The sequence below is a fragment of the Carettochelys insculpta genome, chromosome 20 (assembly GCF_033958435.1).
Source record: "Carettochelys insculpta isolate YL-2023 chromosome 20, ASM3395843v1, whole genome shotgun sequence".
Lineage (NCBI taxonomy): Eukaryota > Metazoa > Chordata > Testudines > Carettochelyidae > Carettochelys > Carettochelys insculpta.
Genome location: NC_134156.1, coordinates 20528999 through 20547567, shown reverse-complemented (window position 1 = coordinate 20547567; position 18569 = coordinate 20528999). Strand labels below are relative to the sequence as shown.

At 43.9% G+C, this 18569-nt stretch overlaps 2 protein-coding genes across 9 annotated transcripts in view; both read right to left on the bottom strand.

Moving 5' to 3' along the window:
• ARSG (arylsulfatase G) overlaps window positions 1-11760 on the bottom strand; it is a 100716-nt gene extending 88956 nt beyond the window's left edge. For 5 of the 6 annotated variants that reach the window (XM_075014969.1, XM_075014973.1, XM_075014971.1 and 2 more), the window contains exon 1: window positions 8695-11760. The gene's annotated coding sequence lies outside the window, so the exon portion shown is untranslated. Of the gene's footprint in view, window positions 1-4458; window positions 4623-8694 lie in introns of all 6 variants that reach the window. The other variant, XM_075014970.1, reaches the window with a different exon arrangement.
• A 156-nt stretch (window positions 11761-11916) lies between these two features.
• The window catches only part of AMZ2 (archaelysin family metallopeptidase 2), a 28795-nt gene continuing 22142 nt past the window's right edge, over window positions 11917-18569 (bottom strand). For 2 of the 3 annotated variants that reach the window (XM_075014983.1, XM_075014982.1), the window contains 3 exons: window positions 14676-14839; window positions 13065-13241; window positions 11917-12263 (listed from right to left, as the gene is read on the bottom strand). In XM_075014983.1, coding sequence (XP_074871084.1) covers window positions 12117-12263; window positions 13065-13241; window positions 14676-14839 — 488 coding nt within the window. In that variant the 3' untranslated portion in view covers window positions 11917-12116. The remainder of the gene's footprint in view (window positions 12264-13064; window positions 13242-14675; window positions 14840-18569) is intronic. The other variant, XM_075014980.1, reaches the window with a different exon arrangement.

Sequence of the window (18569 nt, the reverse complement as noted above, 5' to 3'; positions counted from 1 at the left end):
ACAATCTGTATAAAACTGCTCTATTTAGGAAGGTGCTTTTGTTTCAACTGTCTTAGATGTCCAAAAAGTACCACATTCCTGCAACAGAGTGGCCATAGCAATCCACTGTTACTGCCTGAGAACTAGTGTGATTATGCTGCAGTTTTGTGTCCTTTTATACGCCTTCAGCACTTTACTGTGTACAGCAGAACCTCGCTGAACTGCATGAATGACTGGATGACTAGATTTTGTGAATTAGCAAGTAAGTGAACAAACACGATACTGCATCACAAAACTATTTATTTTTGTAAAGTGTATATTTTTAATTTATGCTAATACTTCTGGCATGCTGGTAAATGTACTGTAGATTATAATTGTAAAATTAATGAAGTCTTAGTAACACAAGACATCACTACAGCACTTTGCTATTATAAACTTGTATCAATGGGAGAGGCCGCCAGGTTTTGCGTGTGTCTGTGTGTGTATGAGAAAACTACCTGTTCTGCAGATTAACGAGGTTCTACTGTAACTTTTTTTCAAGGATTTCCAATACAGATTCAATAATGTATCTAAATGGCTGCACATAAGTTTCTGGTTTTGTACATAGCATGAGCAGGCAAGTGCATGTGTATTCACACATGCATGTATGTGCACAAAAGACCCAGAAGAAGCAGGCTTTAATGCGTTCCAAACAGGATTTGCTGGTTTGTTCCTGTAATGTATTTAGTGAAGTCTGGAAGTAAATATCAGATACAGAGTTTTGCAATAAAGTTCTTTTTTTAAAAACAAAACACTTTTTTTTTTTTGCCTCTTTCATTTCCGATCTCTTCTGCATTCCTTACTTTTTGTGAGGTTATTACAGGACAACAAGCAGCGCAGCGCTGCTGAGTAACACACAGCCTTGTGACTAAAAGTCTTGATTATTATGATTCCCTCCTTAGAAAGGCTTTTGGGAGTTCATTGCTATCACATGCAACTTGCACAGATTGAAGAACCATGTTTACCCAGTGGACAGAATGACCGTGCCTTCTTTGACATTGTCTGTCCATGAAGGGGTGGATTGACTTTAAAATGAGATTTGGATGCTCTCATAAAATTTGTACCTCCATAATCTGAGCTATAATCAGTGCATCAATATTATACACCCACAGTAGGAACATCCTCCTCCTATTAAAGTAGTCATGTAATTATACTGTCTCAACTAAATTAGACAATATTTGTCATGCTGTAAGAGATCTGTTATCCGACATGTTGAGAGGATGGGGGTTCCCAGTTAACTGAACGTATGGAATGGAATACCAATTTTCCAAGACTCAGAAAACAATAGAATATAACATGAATAAAGTATCAAATAGCATGCAGGTACTCAACCAATCCAGAAGCAGTACTATGCTGCAGAGTGGTTGGTTTCTTGAAGAACTTAGGTGCTTGTCATAAGATAACCTAACCACCTAATAAATTATTTTGTTAGTCTTTAAAGTGCTACTGGACTGCTTTATATGTTTTGATAGTATATAGACTAACACAGCTATCTCTCTGTTACGGTATAGAAAACTTTACCTGTATATGCCTAGCAGTCTGGGCACTGCATGGCATACACCCTGATCACTAAAAATACACTTAACACTAAAACTACAGTGAACGTAATTCTATTTTTCTTTGATTCAGACACATCAGGATCTTGCAGCCCTGCAGGGTCATCAGTTATTATTATAGAGGTAGATGGGGTCTGACTCTTTAATGACCTTGCACACACCCACGCCCTGGAATCTGTTCTTTAGAAGAAATCCCTGATTGCAGTTTACCAAGCTGTCTTCTGCCTCTTTGGCATAAATGTAGAGAACAGCATATGTGATTGCCTAACATGCCAGGTAGTATTCTAGTCCTGGTTACTAGACAGATGTGAGTTGGGAGATACCAGAAATGCCAGTTAAACAAACTTCAGTTGAATTGAGTTCTGCATAACAGAACTTTTACAGTGTATTACAAAGCAGCTGGCTGGTGTCTCAATGGTAAAATTGTAAATTGCAAAGGCTGTAACACTTCCTGGGGCATTAACTTTTTCTTCTGCAAAACCTTGGTTCTTATCATATTAATTTAAAACAATTCTCTTGTAGAGGGAAAAACTAGGTTTGTATTTTATATGGTATATAAATATGGCCCAAAAGGTACATGAGGTCTTACAATTTATTTTCCCTCAGAAATACTAGTAACTTCATGGACAAAACAAAAAAAAAAAAAAGGATTTTAATTCCCCATCAGATGTTATGTTTTTGGTATCTGATGTCATCATGTGACGGTATCCATCTGACCAGAGTAGACAAGACCTGAAATAAGAAACCAGCGAGGAAGAGCTTCAGGCCCCTTCTACACACTGTATAGAAGGACATGAGGCCATTTTTTTCCTTGGTAGTTCACCATTAAGATTTATCGAATTAGAAACTTAAGACAACATCAATTTGATCTGAGATGCTTATGAAAAAAATCCCAAATGGACAACAAATTACAGTAACAGTAACAACAGGTGAAAATTCTGGGTGGAACGGAAGCCATTTGTGCTATATTTTGCAGTACAGAGCCAAACCTTCCATTTCCCTCTACAGCAAATTAGATCTGTTTAGAGAATACATCTAAATAATCCATCTCTTGTTTTACAGAGTCAATTATTCAGTGCATTGATGGCACCCAGATATGTCCCTCAGTTTTTTCTGAAATACTGCATTAAGAAGCAGCATAATCTGTTTGGGTTAGTAAGGTTACAGATTTTACTTAAAACAGCCCATTACGGCAAATCACCACTGTGAAGTCTCTCTTTTAAGTGCAGAAATGAAAGATGTAGGGTGCTCCCTCTGCTACATAAAGGGAAAATAGTTCCTCCCAGTGTAGCACTGCTGAAAGAGGCACAGGAAAGATTCCCAGAAGCTAAAAATAGAGTCCCAGAAGCTGAGAATATCCAGCTGGACATTTTGCACCTACTCTTATTTACAACTGACCGCTAAAATTACGAGAGTATTCTTAGTTACAGTTTTAGTCCACAAATGTCAAACATTTAAAGACTTTAGTTCAGGACATCCACAATTTAAAAGGTGCTCAAAAACTGGTTTGTTTCCAATATTACTTAAGCCAGATTTAATAAAATCAAAACAGTCATTATCTATTTACAAGAAAGAGATTATGTTTTAGATTCTTATGGAGATCATTAACTCACAGAGCACGTTCCATTAAATTAAATGGCTACCTCAGATGCTACACCAGTGTAATTAAAGGTTTGATTTAAGTAACTGAATGCAAAAGGCTGCATGGACACTTATTTCAACTTACACCAGGCTTATTTTTACTTAGGATAAACTCAGGAACACCCTTTGCAAAAATGTGCATGGCGAAGACCAAAGTTGTTTGAAGATTTTATAGTGAAACTAGGTTGTGTTTCAAATTGTTTTTCAAAATGAGTACAGTTCCTATTTCAATATTGAACAGAGAAGATGCAGCTATAGAATTCTTGATAAAGTTATTGAACCCAAAGGAAAAATGACCCCCTTTTTTTGGAAGCCACCTTTTTTGCTCTCTCTTGTTTCCTTCAGATGACAGACAAAGAAGAGCAGTAGAAATCACTACAGTAGAAGCTCAGAGTTACGAACATACAGGGCAGGGGTCAGCAACCAAAATAGCAAGAGGAGTGATTTTTTTCAAATTCGGTAACAAACTCAGTAATTCAAGAGCCGCAATGCATGTGACTATGAGATGGTCCTTAATAAATAATGTCAAACCATACATTTTGTAACCTTTATTTTAAGAACAGCGCACACGCAATATTTGTAATGCGATACGTTGCCTGCAGGACAGTCACAACGTTTTTACATATTCTATTTCATCACACTTTACATGTATGTGTTTGTACCACTATCTTCCTGAATTTCACTCCTGAACTTATTTTAATTATGCCAATTTTATTTCATTTTAATTTCAGTTTTCTTTCGTCAAATGTGTGTTGCCCTTCACAGTAGGAATGCCACAAGCTTCCTTTTCCTTTTCAAAATCAAAACTTATTAGCAACACAATCAAAACACAGCTACAGTATCATATCCCACAATGCACTGCACATATTAAAGAAGGCATTATCCAGTGCTTTGAGATCATATATTTGCTATTTAGCTATCAGCTGCTCATTGTGGGGCTTTTAGATGTTCACCATTTATCAAATACAATCAAGAAGGTTTTTTTTTTACACTTTGGACTTATAACATTGGGAGCCACAAAGAAATCCGTAAAAAGATGCACGTGGTTCTGGAGCCACAGGTTGCAGACCCCTGGCCTGGGCTATATTGCTCATAATTCTGAATATAACATTATGGCTGTTCATTCAAATTTATAACAGATGTTTGACTTAATACAGCTTTGAAACTTCACTATGAAGAAGGAAAATGCTGCTTTTGTTTTTTTTAAAAAATAGTTTACATTTAACACAGTATTGCAACGTACTTTTGTATTTGCACTTTTTTTTTTCTGCTGCTGCCTGACTGTGTGGTTCCAGTTCTAAACGTGATGTGTGGTTGACTGGTCAGTTCTTAACTCTGGTGTTCACAATTCTCAGGTTCTACTGTATTGCCAAAGATCGTGAAGCACAAGCCATGTCCTGATTGCACCTGAAAGAACAATCCATTAGCTAGATACTCTGAAAAAGAATGAAAAACTGGCATTGGGAAAGGGTGATACAAAAGCTGGGAAACTAGCAACATGGCTGGATCCAAAGCCTACCGAAACCAACAGAAAGATAGCCACAGATCTCAAAAGGCTCTGCTTTAGGCTTTCACACAAGCTGGCAATCTTACTCATTATTTTAGTCAGGAAGAGAGCAAATGCCTACTGTTTGCAAAGGACCCCAAAAGGCAACTACATCTGAAAACTGTAACACCATAGCAACCCCACTGAAATACTTTTAGTGATGGAAAACTCTATTCTAACACCACAAACTCTTAGGAAGCAATATGAAATACAAGTCTGTCTCTGTCTAATGCCCTTGTCCCCTAGGGCCTGTTATTTATTACTGTAGCCAGTTTAAAGTTTACTGAAGTGAATTATGGCAACTAAAAAAAAAGAAAAAAAAACCCTTCAGGTTTGTTTGTTTTTTTAAAAAGAGAAGCCATGGCACTATATTTTAAATATTGGTTTATTAATAAAAGCAAATCTTTATTCAGCTAATAATTTAAAACCTTACAAAACTCACACTCCTTCACACAGCAGCTATAAATATATTAAAATTTGTGGAAGTATCTTGCTCAGGAACAGACTAACCAGAATGACACAGACTAGGCCTTTGATAAAAAACAACCCAAACTTTCTGGTTTTGTCATAACAATTACAGTCATAATATACTGATTAACCAAGAACATCGGTGGAGAAAAGATCAGAGGAGGCAATATTTTGCTTCACTTTCATCTCGGTAAGAAGTTTCAGTAGGAAACCGTGAGATTCTTTGTTCCATTTTGCCCAATCTCTGCTCCTTGCCATGCTGCCGATTTCAAAAACAAAGTCAAGCAGAGCCCACTCAGCCAGCAGAGCAGTGGTCCTCAAAGTGTAGGGTGTGTCCCTTTAGGAGGATGGAAAGGAACTCAGAGGGGGAAAAGTGGTACTGCAGGGCCATGTCCACTCTGTCCCCACCTGCAGCTCTGCCACCAGCCTTCTTCCCTGCTTCCAGCAGCAGCTCCACTCCACCACCATCCCAGCCCCACCCTCATCCCCTCCTTGCTCTGCTCCTAGCCCCAGCTCCTCCCTCCCCCCACTCTCCCTTGGTCTCCCTTCGGTCCAAGCTCCTCTACTGAGCCACCAGTGCAATAAGGGGGTGTGGGGGGCAGATTTCATTGCTGGGGAGGGGGAGAAGCAAAACACGGAAAGTTTGGGCATCTGGCAGTGGAAGATGGATGTGGGTATTGGGATTAAACAGCTCGAAGAGCAGCCTGTGTCTCAGCTGCTCTTCTGCTCGCTCCACGTTTCCCACCTCTTTGCTTCTCATGCCCCCAGCTGCCGAGTGGAAAGGACAATCCATCCCGACACTTTTAATCAGCACTAACTTGGATTGGCAAAACACAAGGTTATGGAAATGAAGCATTTTAAACATTGTAAAGTAAATCAGGGTCTTGCTTTTCACCATTCACGTGGCTGATTCCTTCCATTTACTATGCACACTTAAGGCCAGAGATTGTCTATGGCCCAACTTGGCTGCAGAGGAGGTTAGGACTCTGCCACTTGAGAATCCCAGGAAGGTTTCTTCCACTCAAGGCCCCTGCCCCCCAAAGTGACGGGTGAGAAAGGGGATGGAGTAGGCAGGGTCATAGCTCTACTCCACAATGCACCAGCCAGCAGAGATGGCTGGCCACACAGAGGAAAGCATTCTATTCCTTAGGGATGTTCAAATTACTTCTGTGCTTTTGTCACAGTGTCTGGTGAAGCACCCACTGGTATGATGCACCTCTGCACTCTCCCTTTCTCAGGTCTACATCTTAACAGCACCTTCCAACCTGTCAGTCGGCAAGTCACTTGGGCTGATCAGGTAACTGTTTTAGCTTGTCAGTTCACATCCTGGTTCTCACACCCTAGCACAATGCTTCACTGTTTGGTTTATACATACTTAGTGCATGGGGGAGGGGGAATTCATCCACAGCCTTGGCTTAGCAAAACCACCGAACTTGATGGCATTTTTATCCATGTGTGTGCAATGCAGGAACTTTTGCGCACACACAGAGACCCCAAAAGAGGGAAGAACAGGATCAACTGCTGAGAAGGGGGATGGAGTATGGAGAGGGGCAGCAAAAGACCCTGGTACAATGGAGAACACGGAAATGAGGGGACATGCAAAGCCCCTGAAACTGGGGTGCAGAAGGTGAACCCTCATTTGAGGGGAGAGGGCAGAGCGGGAAGGTGCAATAGGAGAAGACAGAATCCCAGTTGGGAGGGAGAATGGCAGCATTAAGATGCCCTGGTAAATGAGGGAGAGGTTGGAAATTTGCAGCCAGACCTTAAAATGGAAGGGGCGGAGAGATGCGACCAGCCCTTGGCCTGGCAATTTGCTCAGCTCATGGAAGCAACAAAGTGCGCGACCCCTTACATGAGCATTTCCCAAACTTACAACATTAGTGTTGCCCTTTTGGGACTTCGGCCTTATCGGCATCACCCCTCTCCCAGTGCCATCCAAGGACTTATCTCCTGATTGATCTGATGAAGTGGGTCTGTCCCACAAAAGCTTATCATCGAATAAATTGTTTTGTTAGTCTTTAAAGTCCTACATTTCTGCTGCTTTGTTTTGTTGGAGCACAGACTAACACGGCTACCTCTCTGTTCCTGATTTTTAGTCATTTATTTTTTGCTGCATACCCCTTGAAATCCTTTCACGTACCACCAGTGGTACACATACCATACTTTGGGAAACACTGCCCTAAAACATTGCACTAAAAGCAATGCATTCTCAGACTCGCCCCCAAGAGCATCTATTTCTTCCCTGGGTTCTGACTTGAACCACTAGAATCCAAGTCTTGCTCCTCTTACGCATATGCTCTCTGGAGTCGTAAGTGACAAGCAGGACTCAGTCCTGGGTGCAGCACCAGCTTCTCCATGGCTTGGGATCCCATTAACGTAAACTGAACGGACACAATGCAGTTATGAATTTCGAGCAAGTTTTTCCATTCAGCACCGATCCTTGTAATCCAAACCATTTTAGCGTTTCCCATTTCAGTCATTTTGCAAACAAAAAGGCCTCTTGTGGAAATAAATGCTGATAGTAACAGGGTCTGAAAAGAGGGCATTGCTGTTCTGAATGGAAGACTTCCTTTGTCCATGGAAAATTCCACGGAACTCTCCACCTGTGAATTCCTAACTCTTCAAAAGGCCTCAAGCCCAACCTCCACGCTCTGACTTTCCTTTACTGCACACCCTCCAGATTGGAGTAAGGGCATTTGCAATGAGCAGAGGTCCATGGATGGGTAAGCATTCCCTCTGGAAACTTACTTAACTGGACCCAAGACTACTGACCCTCTGTGCACCTGCAGGTACGGCAGGGGAGGGTTTTTCTAACGGGGAGCAGGTGCCGGTTGCTGCTGTGTAGTGTGGTCTGCTTAACAGTGCTCAACCTGAGTGAATAACGCACTCCCAGAGACACGAATTAACACACAAACAAGATGCAAAGTAACAATGAGGCAAATTCTGCAGAACATGTCGAGTCCTGGCCTGACATCCTCACTCAAGAAGACCTGGATTCCACCTCACTGATACATATGATCACAAATAAATATCCACCAAACAAGAGTTGTATTTGGATTTGAATCTTCCCCCCACTCACACCTGCATACCTAATAAATAAGTGTTAGTCTTTACAGTGCTACAGGACTGCTTGGTATTTTTCTGCAGCTACAGACTAACACAACTACCCCTCTTAGTCTATTTACCTTGTAAATTCATCAGCTATAGTCACACCTCTCGCTCTGCCTTCCCCTGCATTTGCTCTGCCTTCCTCTGCAGCTGCAAACACATTACAGATATACAAGCCACATCCAGCTCCTGCGCCAGGTTTGTGCCGCCCCCCGACCCAAAAAAAAACAAAATTCAGGGTATAACAATAAACTCTACAACGCAAACAGTTTTTCAGAGGTTAGCACGCCACCACCGGGAAAAGGCACCCTAAAGTCACACACCCCATCCAGCCAAAATAAAGATCGGTGCACTCACTGGTGTGCTGAGAGGCCTCCTGCCGGCCTGCCATGTTTAATCTCCCCCGCCGCACAGGCGTGACACGTGTGTGAGCGGCTGAGCAGAGAGGCGCTGGCCCTCCCACAGCCAGACCCGTGGGTGGAGCAGACGTTTCAGAAACCTCCCAGCGCACTCCAGGGCCATCGAGCCGCACGTGCAGCTGTCTGCCTGCAGCATTCACGTGGCTAAGGACAGACACAAGAAAAGGGAACAGGATTTTTCATGTAACCAAGTCTTCTTCCGTTGTTGGGCATTGGGGATCTTTAGCCCTGCAGCTCCATCCAGCAAACCTGCAACGTCTCATTCACGTGGAGACATTTGAAAGAAGGATGATTTGTGGTGTTGTTTTTAAACATGTTCTTTTAGTGAGGGGGCAAGGGGGGTCCCGTCCGTGATATTACCTGGCAACCCTGTCTCTTTAATCCCCTGGGACCAACAGGGCAATAACAACACAGCATACAACCTTCTGTGAGGCAGCATTTTGCTCTGTTTCAATAAGATATTTATAATCAAATGTCTCCTTATCCTTTCAAACCCTATCAGCCTGAAAATCCAGATTGTAGGAAATACAGGATACACATGGGGAAAAAAAGAAAAAAAAAAAAACCCAAGCAAGCCTGTATCACCTTAAAGACCCATTACCCACAAATGCTCATTAAGAATTGTATTTATTAGGTAGTCTTTAAGGACTAATACCACTACCCAGGATCCACGTGGGAATGCAGGTTCCTATGAGCTTGTCATCCAAGGCTGCCTATGCACAAACCAGTAAAATGAAGTGTAGAAAGGGACATTTTCTTTTTATGTAGCTGGAGAAATTTTGGTTCTTATGAATGATCCAAGTATGTAAATACAAAAATAAATTTAATCTTTTTTTAAATATTGTAATTTAAAAAAATCTGTATCCATCTAAGATTTAGGGTGTAATCCTCACCCCACTGAAGTCTTCTGGAGCTCTTCTATAATTTTATCTCTAGTGATTGTCATCAAATCATGTATTCCAGACTTTAAAAATATAATGAATGCAGAGAAGTACTGAACACCCGGTGTGGTTTGGTTATTCCAAAATTGGCGGAAACAAAAGTCCACTGATAACATGAATAATTGCTTACCTGTCTTTAGCAATTGCAGTGCTAAGGGGTGTGGAGAAATCTGAACCTTGTTCTGCAAACACTTAAACATGTGAGTAAACTTTAGTCACACAAGAATTCAGGATAACAATGTGAGCACTCATGTAACTCAAACTGCTTTTGTGCTGAAGCGTTTGCAGGATTGGGCACAATCCTGCAAACTGATTAGCCCAAATGGACCCCTGGTTCCTGAGCAGAGCACCATTCAAGATGGTCTGCCCACTCTGATCAGATTTCAGGGTCCCAGCCTCAGAATGGAAGCTCTGTGGGACACAGATTGTGTCCTTTTACATAACGGTCCAGTACTATTTCCACAAGCAGGGCACTATGGAAAGAATTATAGAAGGAATAAATATTAGAACACATTGTAAACTGATTTACATTTAAAAACATACAACATTTCTTTCACATACAGTAAACCCTCAAAATATGCAGTGTCAAGTTGCGCATAACTCACTTTAACACAGGTTAGGCACAACTTGAAGCTGGTCTGTGGCCCCTTCCTCCTGCCTTCCCCCAACCACTCGGCTATTAACCTGACAGCTGCGCCGCTGGAGGAAGGCAGGGAGAAGCAGCCCGGAAGCTGACCATCCCTGGTGGGCTGGTCAGTTTCCCGGGGTTCTGCAAGCAGCAGGGAGACAGGAACAAGGTTGCCTTCTGGTTCCCAGCTCCCTGCCACTCTGGGAGCCAGGAAACTGACTAGCGCTCATGGGCTGGTCAATTTCCCAGCTCCTGCAAACCCAGAGGATACAAGATATAGGCTGCAGTCTGCTTCCCTATCCCCCCGCACCCGCGACTTGCATGAAAATTTGAATTATGTGGGGGTTGCAAGAATGCAATCCTCGCATAACTCGAGGGTTTACTGCATGTTTTTTTTTTTCCATTGGAAAAGCAATGGTTCATTTATAAACTTAAATAGAAAGCTAATTGTGAGAAGGGAGCATAAATGCACCTTTGTGAAATAGAATGCAAAAATAATCCTGAAAATTGCACAGTGTGAAATCTAGCTCACCAACCTTGCTTTGGGGGTAATGATAGGAAGAAATCGATTTAGCAACAACAGACTAAGGAAGTGTCCTAACAGGATTATATAAAGAAAATTGAAAGCATAATTGGATCTTGGTAATCATAATTAAAACAATACCCTGCCATGGGAAATTAAACTCATCACACAGCACATCAATTAAATCTGTATTGTTCTGTCTCTTTAAATAGCTTCTTTTAATTTTGTTCCTAATTTAACATACCCAGACACTGTTTTCTGATTCTCTAGGAGAAGACCAAGTAAAAAATTCACTTCGGACCAGATCCTGCAAATGACTACATAGAAATACCCTTGCACTCATACGGAAACAACTGCAGGTTGCAGGCCCTTGTATATAGAATCTATGCCAGTATTGGGGGTGGAATCCTCTTCTCACTGACTTAGGATATGTCTTCACTACAGGCTGGATCAACGGGCAGTGATCAGCCCAGCAGTGGTTGATTTATTGCATGTATAAATTGACCGCTAAGCACTATTCCATCAAGTACAGTACTCCACCAAGACGAGTAAGCCAAGTCATTGGGAAAGGGTCAGCTGTCAACTTAGTGTGGTAAAGATACCATGGCAAGCAGATCAAAGTACGTCAACTTTGGTTACAGTATTCACGTAGATGAAATTGTGTAACATAGTTCAATGGCCCATGATAGTACAGACAAGCCTTTGTGACAGATTTCAGCTTGTGAAAACTGTGTGGTCTTCCATAGAGGGTTTTAGCCACTGACTTCGCATTGCCCAATGTTCCTAATTTCCAATGCTAGAGAAAAAAAACTAGATAAAACAAGCACCACAATCCTTTGCAAACATTTAGAACACATATTAAAAAAAACACTTTAAAGCCTAGTTACAAGACCTTAAATGTTCTTCTGTACATTGCTGCAATTAAGATGAAAAGGTACCTTGCTTTGATATGAGCACAGCACTAGGAGAGACCAAATATTGTAAAGTCATGGCAGCATTAGTTATTGTCTGAGGAAGCAAAAAACAAGCAGTCCCACAGCACCTTGAAGACTAACAAATGTATTTATTAGGTAATGAGCTTTTATAGGGACAGAAGGTATAAAGTTAAAATATTCAGCAACAAAAGGATGAATTTTTATTTACAGATCCTTACAATGCAGCGGATGAGTCATATCAGGTTATAACGGTTTTAGAAGTAGTCAATCTGAAAGTAACTCTCTAAACAGAGGAGAATGTTTTCCCTTTGATACGACTTACATGCTATGGCTTTATTTCAGCAGGACATCAAGACATTTTAATACCCACTCTCGACACTCCTTAAATGCTTCCACAGGTTTCAGTGAACCCATCCTGGCTTTGTTTTTGAGTTCAGCCTCCATTCCACTACCATCTTCATCCATCCACCCCAGTAATGCCTAGAAAAGATGCACAAGCTGAATGGCCATTCATGTTTCAGATAAGCACTGGACAGAGTTAAAATACTGAGCAATTCCAAAATTGCTCTGTCCCTTTCCCCATTATATTCTATTGGTAACAACAAACCCAATTTACAGGGATTCATTTTTCAACAGGGCAATTGTGTATACAGCTATTCTGCCATCTATTTTAAATAGGAATCGTCAGTGTAAGTAGCTGCTTCTGTAGCTCATTATTTAGCAGAACAAGTAAACACTTAGTTTCCAATAAACCACAAGGCCAGTATTCTGCATAAACAATCACCTTACTTTGCACATCTCAAACCACAGTTCCTCTGGAGGTCATAAAGGTCTGTGCTCCTTAATTTTTAATCTCATAAATACTACAGTAGCAGACTAAAAATGCACCAGGAAAAAAGCACTGACACTAAATACAGTTTCCATAACAATAGCTCAAATAACTAAGGTGGCAGAAACAAATGCAAGAAAAATGTTTCTTTCTTCTGTTTGCAGCTGTGAGATTTACTCCAGCAAGGGGCAAAAGGTTAAAAACTGGGACTGGATAATATATACTGATTACTGGATAATCTAATTTCATGTTCTTTGGCATGGGCAGATAGCCAGAGGCATCTGTAAGGAACTCCCCCATACACACAATTGTACAAGGAATCCAGTGCACCATGAGAGAGAAAGATGTTCACTTTTTTCCAAAACATCAACTATTGGCAGGGTGCTAGACCTGAACAAGTGGGCTGTTCCTCAAGTGGCAACTCCTTCCCTGACTAAGTGATGTCTTTGTACCTGATATCTCTCCACAATGCGAAAGCCAATGACAGACTGCAACTTGCGCAGACAAATTGGACACAGGTCCAATGGGCGTCGGTCTGATTCCTCCAGGTGATTGGAACCCTGCATCACACACTGCAGCCACTGACAGTGATGGAGTCCAAAGATGTGTCCAATCTCATGGGTTAGGGTCTGAAACACAGGTCTTACTTCACAAATTACTGTAATCTACATTTTCCTTCTTTCTCCTTTCCCAACACTGGCAATACTCATTATAGCACCTTACAAAACGCATGCACCTGGTACCAGTTTTAGCTACAGAAGAATGAAACTGATGGCCTTGTGAAGGAAAGGGAGTATTGAACTGCCAGCATGGCCATAGACTTCGTGTGTGAATTCGGTGAGTCACAATCTCTCCTGCTGCAAAAAGGGGACAGTAATACTTACTTTCTCCCATTCTTTGAGCTCCTGAAGTTAGCGACTGTCTCCTTCTATGTGTTGGTACAGCACCTAGCACAGCACAGGCCGAACTCTCACCTAAGTCCTCTGGACACTACTGAAATAGCAAGATATCTCGCTCTCCAGAATAAATATTCCCAAGGGATTTTAAAAATCCTGATGTTTGTTTATAGGGACAATTCTTCACACTTTTTCCATAGTGCTACCCTCCAGGGAGCTCAAAATGCTTCACAGACAGTAGCAAGCTGAGACTCATGATCCCGACTGAGCCACAGACATGGAGTTTACTGGCCTTCAAACTAATCATTTACTGTGTTTTATTTCGTTTAGTCAATACTGAGCACAGGGAAGAATGATCTTCCTTGACTTGTAATTAAAAGGCATCGATTAGGGGAAGTGACTTCTCCAATTTAGGAAAATGCATCTATCATTCCTTTCCGATGCCTGGACAAATCGCATCGAACCACTTCCATTCACTAACTATAGAAACCACTAATAACAACAAAGCCCTTCCTGCAGCTACAGTAACTCTTGCCCTCAGTAACCCACCAACACGATATACCCAGGAAGAGTTTGATTAAACAAATATGCCTGGAGGTTACTAAACTGGCTCCATCCAATCAAGCTGAAGCACACTGGTAATGGATCCAGACTAACAGAGTTTGGATCTAATCCCACCAAAGGGCTCTTAGCACACCAATGCCAATCTTCCACTGCAAAATGCTCACTCTACTCCTTTCTCTGGTGCTAACCTGCATGCTCCGGTCCTCACTGCGAACACCAGCATTCTCTTGAAACTAGCTGTGTCCCCTTGGATCCAAATTTTGTCACTTCTTGGGCCTCTTCCCAACCCAGGATTCAGATGCTGGGATATTGCTTTAATCCACCCTTGCCAAATGCCCTCTACTGAGGGCATCCTGCTCCCATGTACTCAAGTCTATGGTACATCAACTTGAATATCCCATCTGATCTCAACCGCAGAGTTGAAGGATGAACAGACAGAGTCTGCTGTTATTTACACTGGGGTAACTCCCTTATCTTCACTGGCCTTACTCCTGATTTACACCAGCAAGAGGAGAATTAAACACTTAGAAACAATATCTATTTTTATCTTCAATTTGAATTTTAAGTCTTTCAGTAACTCTCTAGAGCCCAGCAGGCACCCACCTTGCACGACCTCAGAAGCAGCACACTGGTGATTTCAGGAGTATAATAGCCATCAAAAACTGAATAGTCTGATGAGGAAAGCTTCTTGACTCCCTTCAGCCTGCCTTTGTAGCTTGTGCTATAAAAGTCACTGTCGTATCTGGCAAAGCTGAAGATCCCCATTCCTTAAGAGGAAATCAAAAAGGAATTCTGTTAGCGAAGACACCATCCAGTACAGGGCAACGTCCTCTATGTTCCCCCTAGGTGGTGCCTACAGGTATTGGGCCCTTCAGCCACCACCCCTCTGAAGCTACCATGCCCCTTACTCCTGGATGAATTCTGTGCCAGAAATTAAAAAATTCTGCACACAATGTTTTAAAATTCTGAAAAATTCTGCATATTTTATTTCTCAAAAAAAAAAAAAGACAGCAGACCCTCAAGTTATGTGAGGGTTCTGTTCCATGTGCCCTTGCATAACCCGGATTTCATGTAAGTGGGGTCTGGCTTTTTCCCAAGGGGAACACACGTTCTGCAGCAGGGTAAGCAGCAGAAAGATAAGTCCTGGGGTGAGGGGGCAGTTGGGGAGGGTTCAACCTGGCGGTGGGTTGGGGTCCTGGAAGGCAGGTGGCAGGGAGCTAAGCCCGGGGTGGGTTGGGGTGGAGCTGAGCCAGAACTGGTGAGCCAGAGGCTTGCCCAGGTGGTGAGCTAGGCCACAGGGGGTTTGAACCAGGATGGGGGTGTTGAGCTGGAGTTGTGTGTGGTGGGGAGGAAGGAGCTCAAACCAGAGCTGCATGCCCGGGGGATGAGGGGGGCTCAAACCAGAGCCCCGCATGGGGTGGTTTAAACCAAGGCGGGAGGATGGGACCAGGGCCACATGTGGGGGATTTAAACCAGGGCAGGGGGCGAGGGTTGAACTGGAACTGCGCATGAGGAGGGGTGAGCTGGAGCTGTGCATGGGTGGTGAGCTGGCAGGGGATTTGAACCGGGGCCAGGGAGTTGAGCCAGATTCACACCTGAGGGGTGGTGAGCTAGAGCCAGAGGTGGGGGGCAAGCAGGAGCCATGTGCAGGTGGTGGGTGGAACTGGGGTGTGGCTGAACCAGGGCCATGTGTAGCTGTGGGGATTGAGCCAGGGCAGGGGGACGGGGAGCAAGTTAAGTGCAACAGGAAATCATGCATTTCCAGGGTTTCCTGTAGGAATCGGGGGTCAGCCGCATAACAGTGGGGCCACGTACCCTGGGTTTGCGCTCTGTGATACCTCACTGTACAGAATCATCCCAGTTTCAACGATTTTGGTAATTTATTTCAAAATACCTGTCAGCAAATGTGTGTGTAGCAGTAGAGGCACACAAAGGAATTCCCCCAGGAGTAGAGTTAGAAAACACCTATGACAACCCAGTTCCAGATTCTCTGCCCCCTCCCACTGAGAGCCCAGTCAGGGAGGCAGACATGCCTCCCATCCCCCCAAGAGCCCAGCTGCAGGACCCTCACAACCCAGACACCTGGCCCCCTAGCCCTCAGAGTCCAGGAGAGAGAGAGAGAGAGAGCCTGATGCTCTATCCAAGGCTTGCAGCATTTCCTGTGCACTGCTGTGAACTGCAGGGGCTGAAATCCCTCTAGCCTCTCTCTCTCCCCGTCCCTCTGGCAGTATCTGCTATGTGTGAGCTGGGTTCAACGAGGTCCAGCCGCCCCTGGTGGCAACCCACAGCACTGCAACCCATTTCTGGTGGGGAGGGAGGAAATTCTGTGCAAAACCTCCCCATTCATTTCTGCAAAATTTTGCATTGCACAGTGGTGCAGCATTCCCCACCTCCCTCCTGATCGGAGTTTTACACTTTGATATTCCCAGCATGTCACACTATCAATAACCAGTCATCCGATATGTGCTGGTTGCTCCTGAAGACTCATGAAGGAATGTAATTGCCAGCAGTTATAAATTATCACACAGCTCATTCTAAGCAACCACATCTAGTCTTTGGGTGAAAGCACCACAGATAAAATATATTAAAGCAATAAAAATATCTGCATGCATGGTAATAAGCTTTTCAGAAGTCATCCATCAATCTCATGGGGCCGTGGTAGGCCAAAATCCTTCTAATCCCTCCTTGAAAGGGCTGGGGCCTCCCAAGGTTCTGTCCATTTACCAGAGAAGAAAAGTGGGCCATCCAAAAGTCCTTTATTGTCGGTTTATGGAGAATCACAGGCTCATGAAACTGGAAGGAACTTGAGAGGTCTTCTACAGGCCTGTACACAGCATGTGTGGTGGGGTGTGAATGCACTCCTCCCAACGGGCTGCCTTGCCCCTTCCCTCCTCAGCCCCCACCCCGACCAGCCTGGCCAGGGAGCAGGGGACAGCAGCAATAGCTGCAGGGGATTGCCTCCCTGCCCACCCCAGTACTCACCACGTGGCACTGTGTCACTGCCTCCCACCTCACAGAGCCCTGCTAGGTGGCTGATGGCCTCCTAGCTACCTGCAGAGAGGGGGGCTCAGCAGGCAAGGAGACCAAGGTGGAGCATATTGAGTGGTGGGGAGGTGGGATAGGCTACAAGGAGGCAATCCTTTGTGGCTGCTGCTGTCATCTGCCAGTGGGCTCCTGCCCTATGTAATACTCTCCGCTCCTGGGCAGAGCAGGAAGGAGGATCTTCAGGTCAAGCTGAGATGGGGTCCTTGGGCCACGCAGGAGTTGGCGGGGGTGGTTTCAGACTGAGCAGGGGATAGGGTTGAGTGTTTGGGACTGGGAGGGGGGATGTTGGGGTCCTGAGCAGGGGTTCAATCTGAGCAGAAATAGGGTGATGGGGTCCTTGGACTGAGCAGGGGTGGAGTGAGGAGAACCAAACTGGGTGTGACTGGAGCGCGAGTAGGGGTGCAGGGCCAGCTGGAGTGAAGCAAGGGGGCAGAGCCATCTGGAGAGCTGAGGGTATTGGGAAGAAGAGTATGGCCTGCTGGAGTGGGCAGGGGATGGTCCATATTTACAAAAAAAAAAAAAGTGTGCACACACACAGAGAAATTCCTGTGTACGGGCCTCTTCTAGCCCCATCCCCTGCACTCATGGCAAGACCGAATATTATCTAGGCCATCCCAGACACGTATTTGTCTAACCTGCTCTTTAAAATCTCCAATGACAAAAATTCCACAACCTCTCTTGGTAACGTATTCCAGTGCTTAAGTAGCTGGCCAGTTTGGAAGATTTTGCTAATATCCAACTAAACTGCCCTCTTCGTAGATTAAGCTCCTGGCTTCTTGTCTTGTTCTCAGACGTTCATGAGAACAATATACTGCCCTCCTCCTTGTGACAGCCTTTTATGCACTTACAGCGAGTTTGGACCACTATATGCAGTCATCTCCAGGCAGTGCTACTTCTCTGGAGGTATTACAATGTGAGTGAGCTTGCGTGATCTCTTCACCTGTATTCTTATTTCCTGGAAGAACTGTGCTGACTCTCCCCCATGGAATTACATACAATTAATGACCCACAATAATATATAAATTTACTACAGTAAGATCTCTTACACATACTGAAGGGAATTGCCGTGTCCATCACAGACGCAACTGTGACAAAGCTTACCGAGATCTGAAGTCCTAGGTTTGCTAGTTTAAGTCAGTGACAAAAGAGAACTTCTTGGCTTTGGCTTCACTGAGCCAGAAGCACAGACTCTTTGAGCATGGAAAGCATAGGTGCTGACTTACCCTCCAGCCAGGCCCACTCCCTCGCCACACATTCCCCCAAGCCTCTGCCCCTCTTCTTCTTGCCCCTGCTCTGCCCCCCAATCCACCCTTTCCCCATGTCATCACCCCTGTCCTGCATCTTCCTCTCTCCTTTCTGTCCCCTCCCCTAAGTGCACTCTGTCCCCATTCCTGCTCCTCCCTCCAGGAACATTCTGCATGCCAAGGAACAGCTATGTGCAGCGAGCAGGAG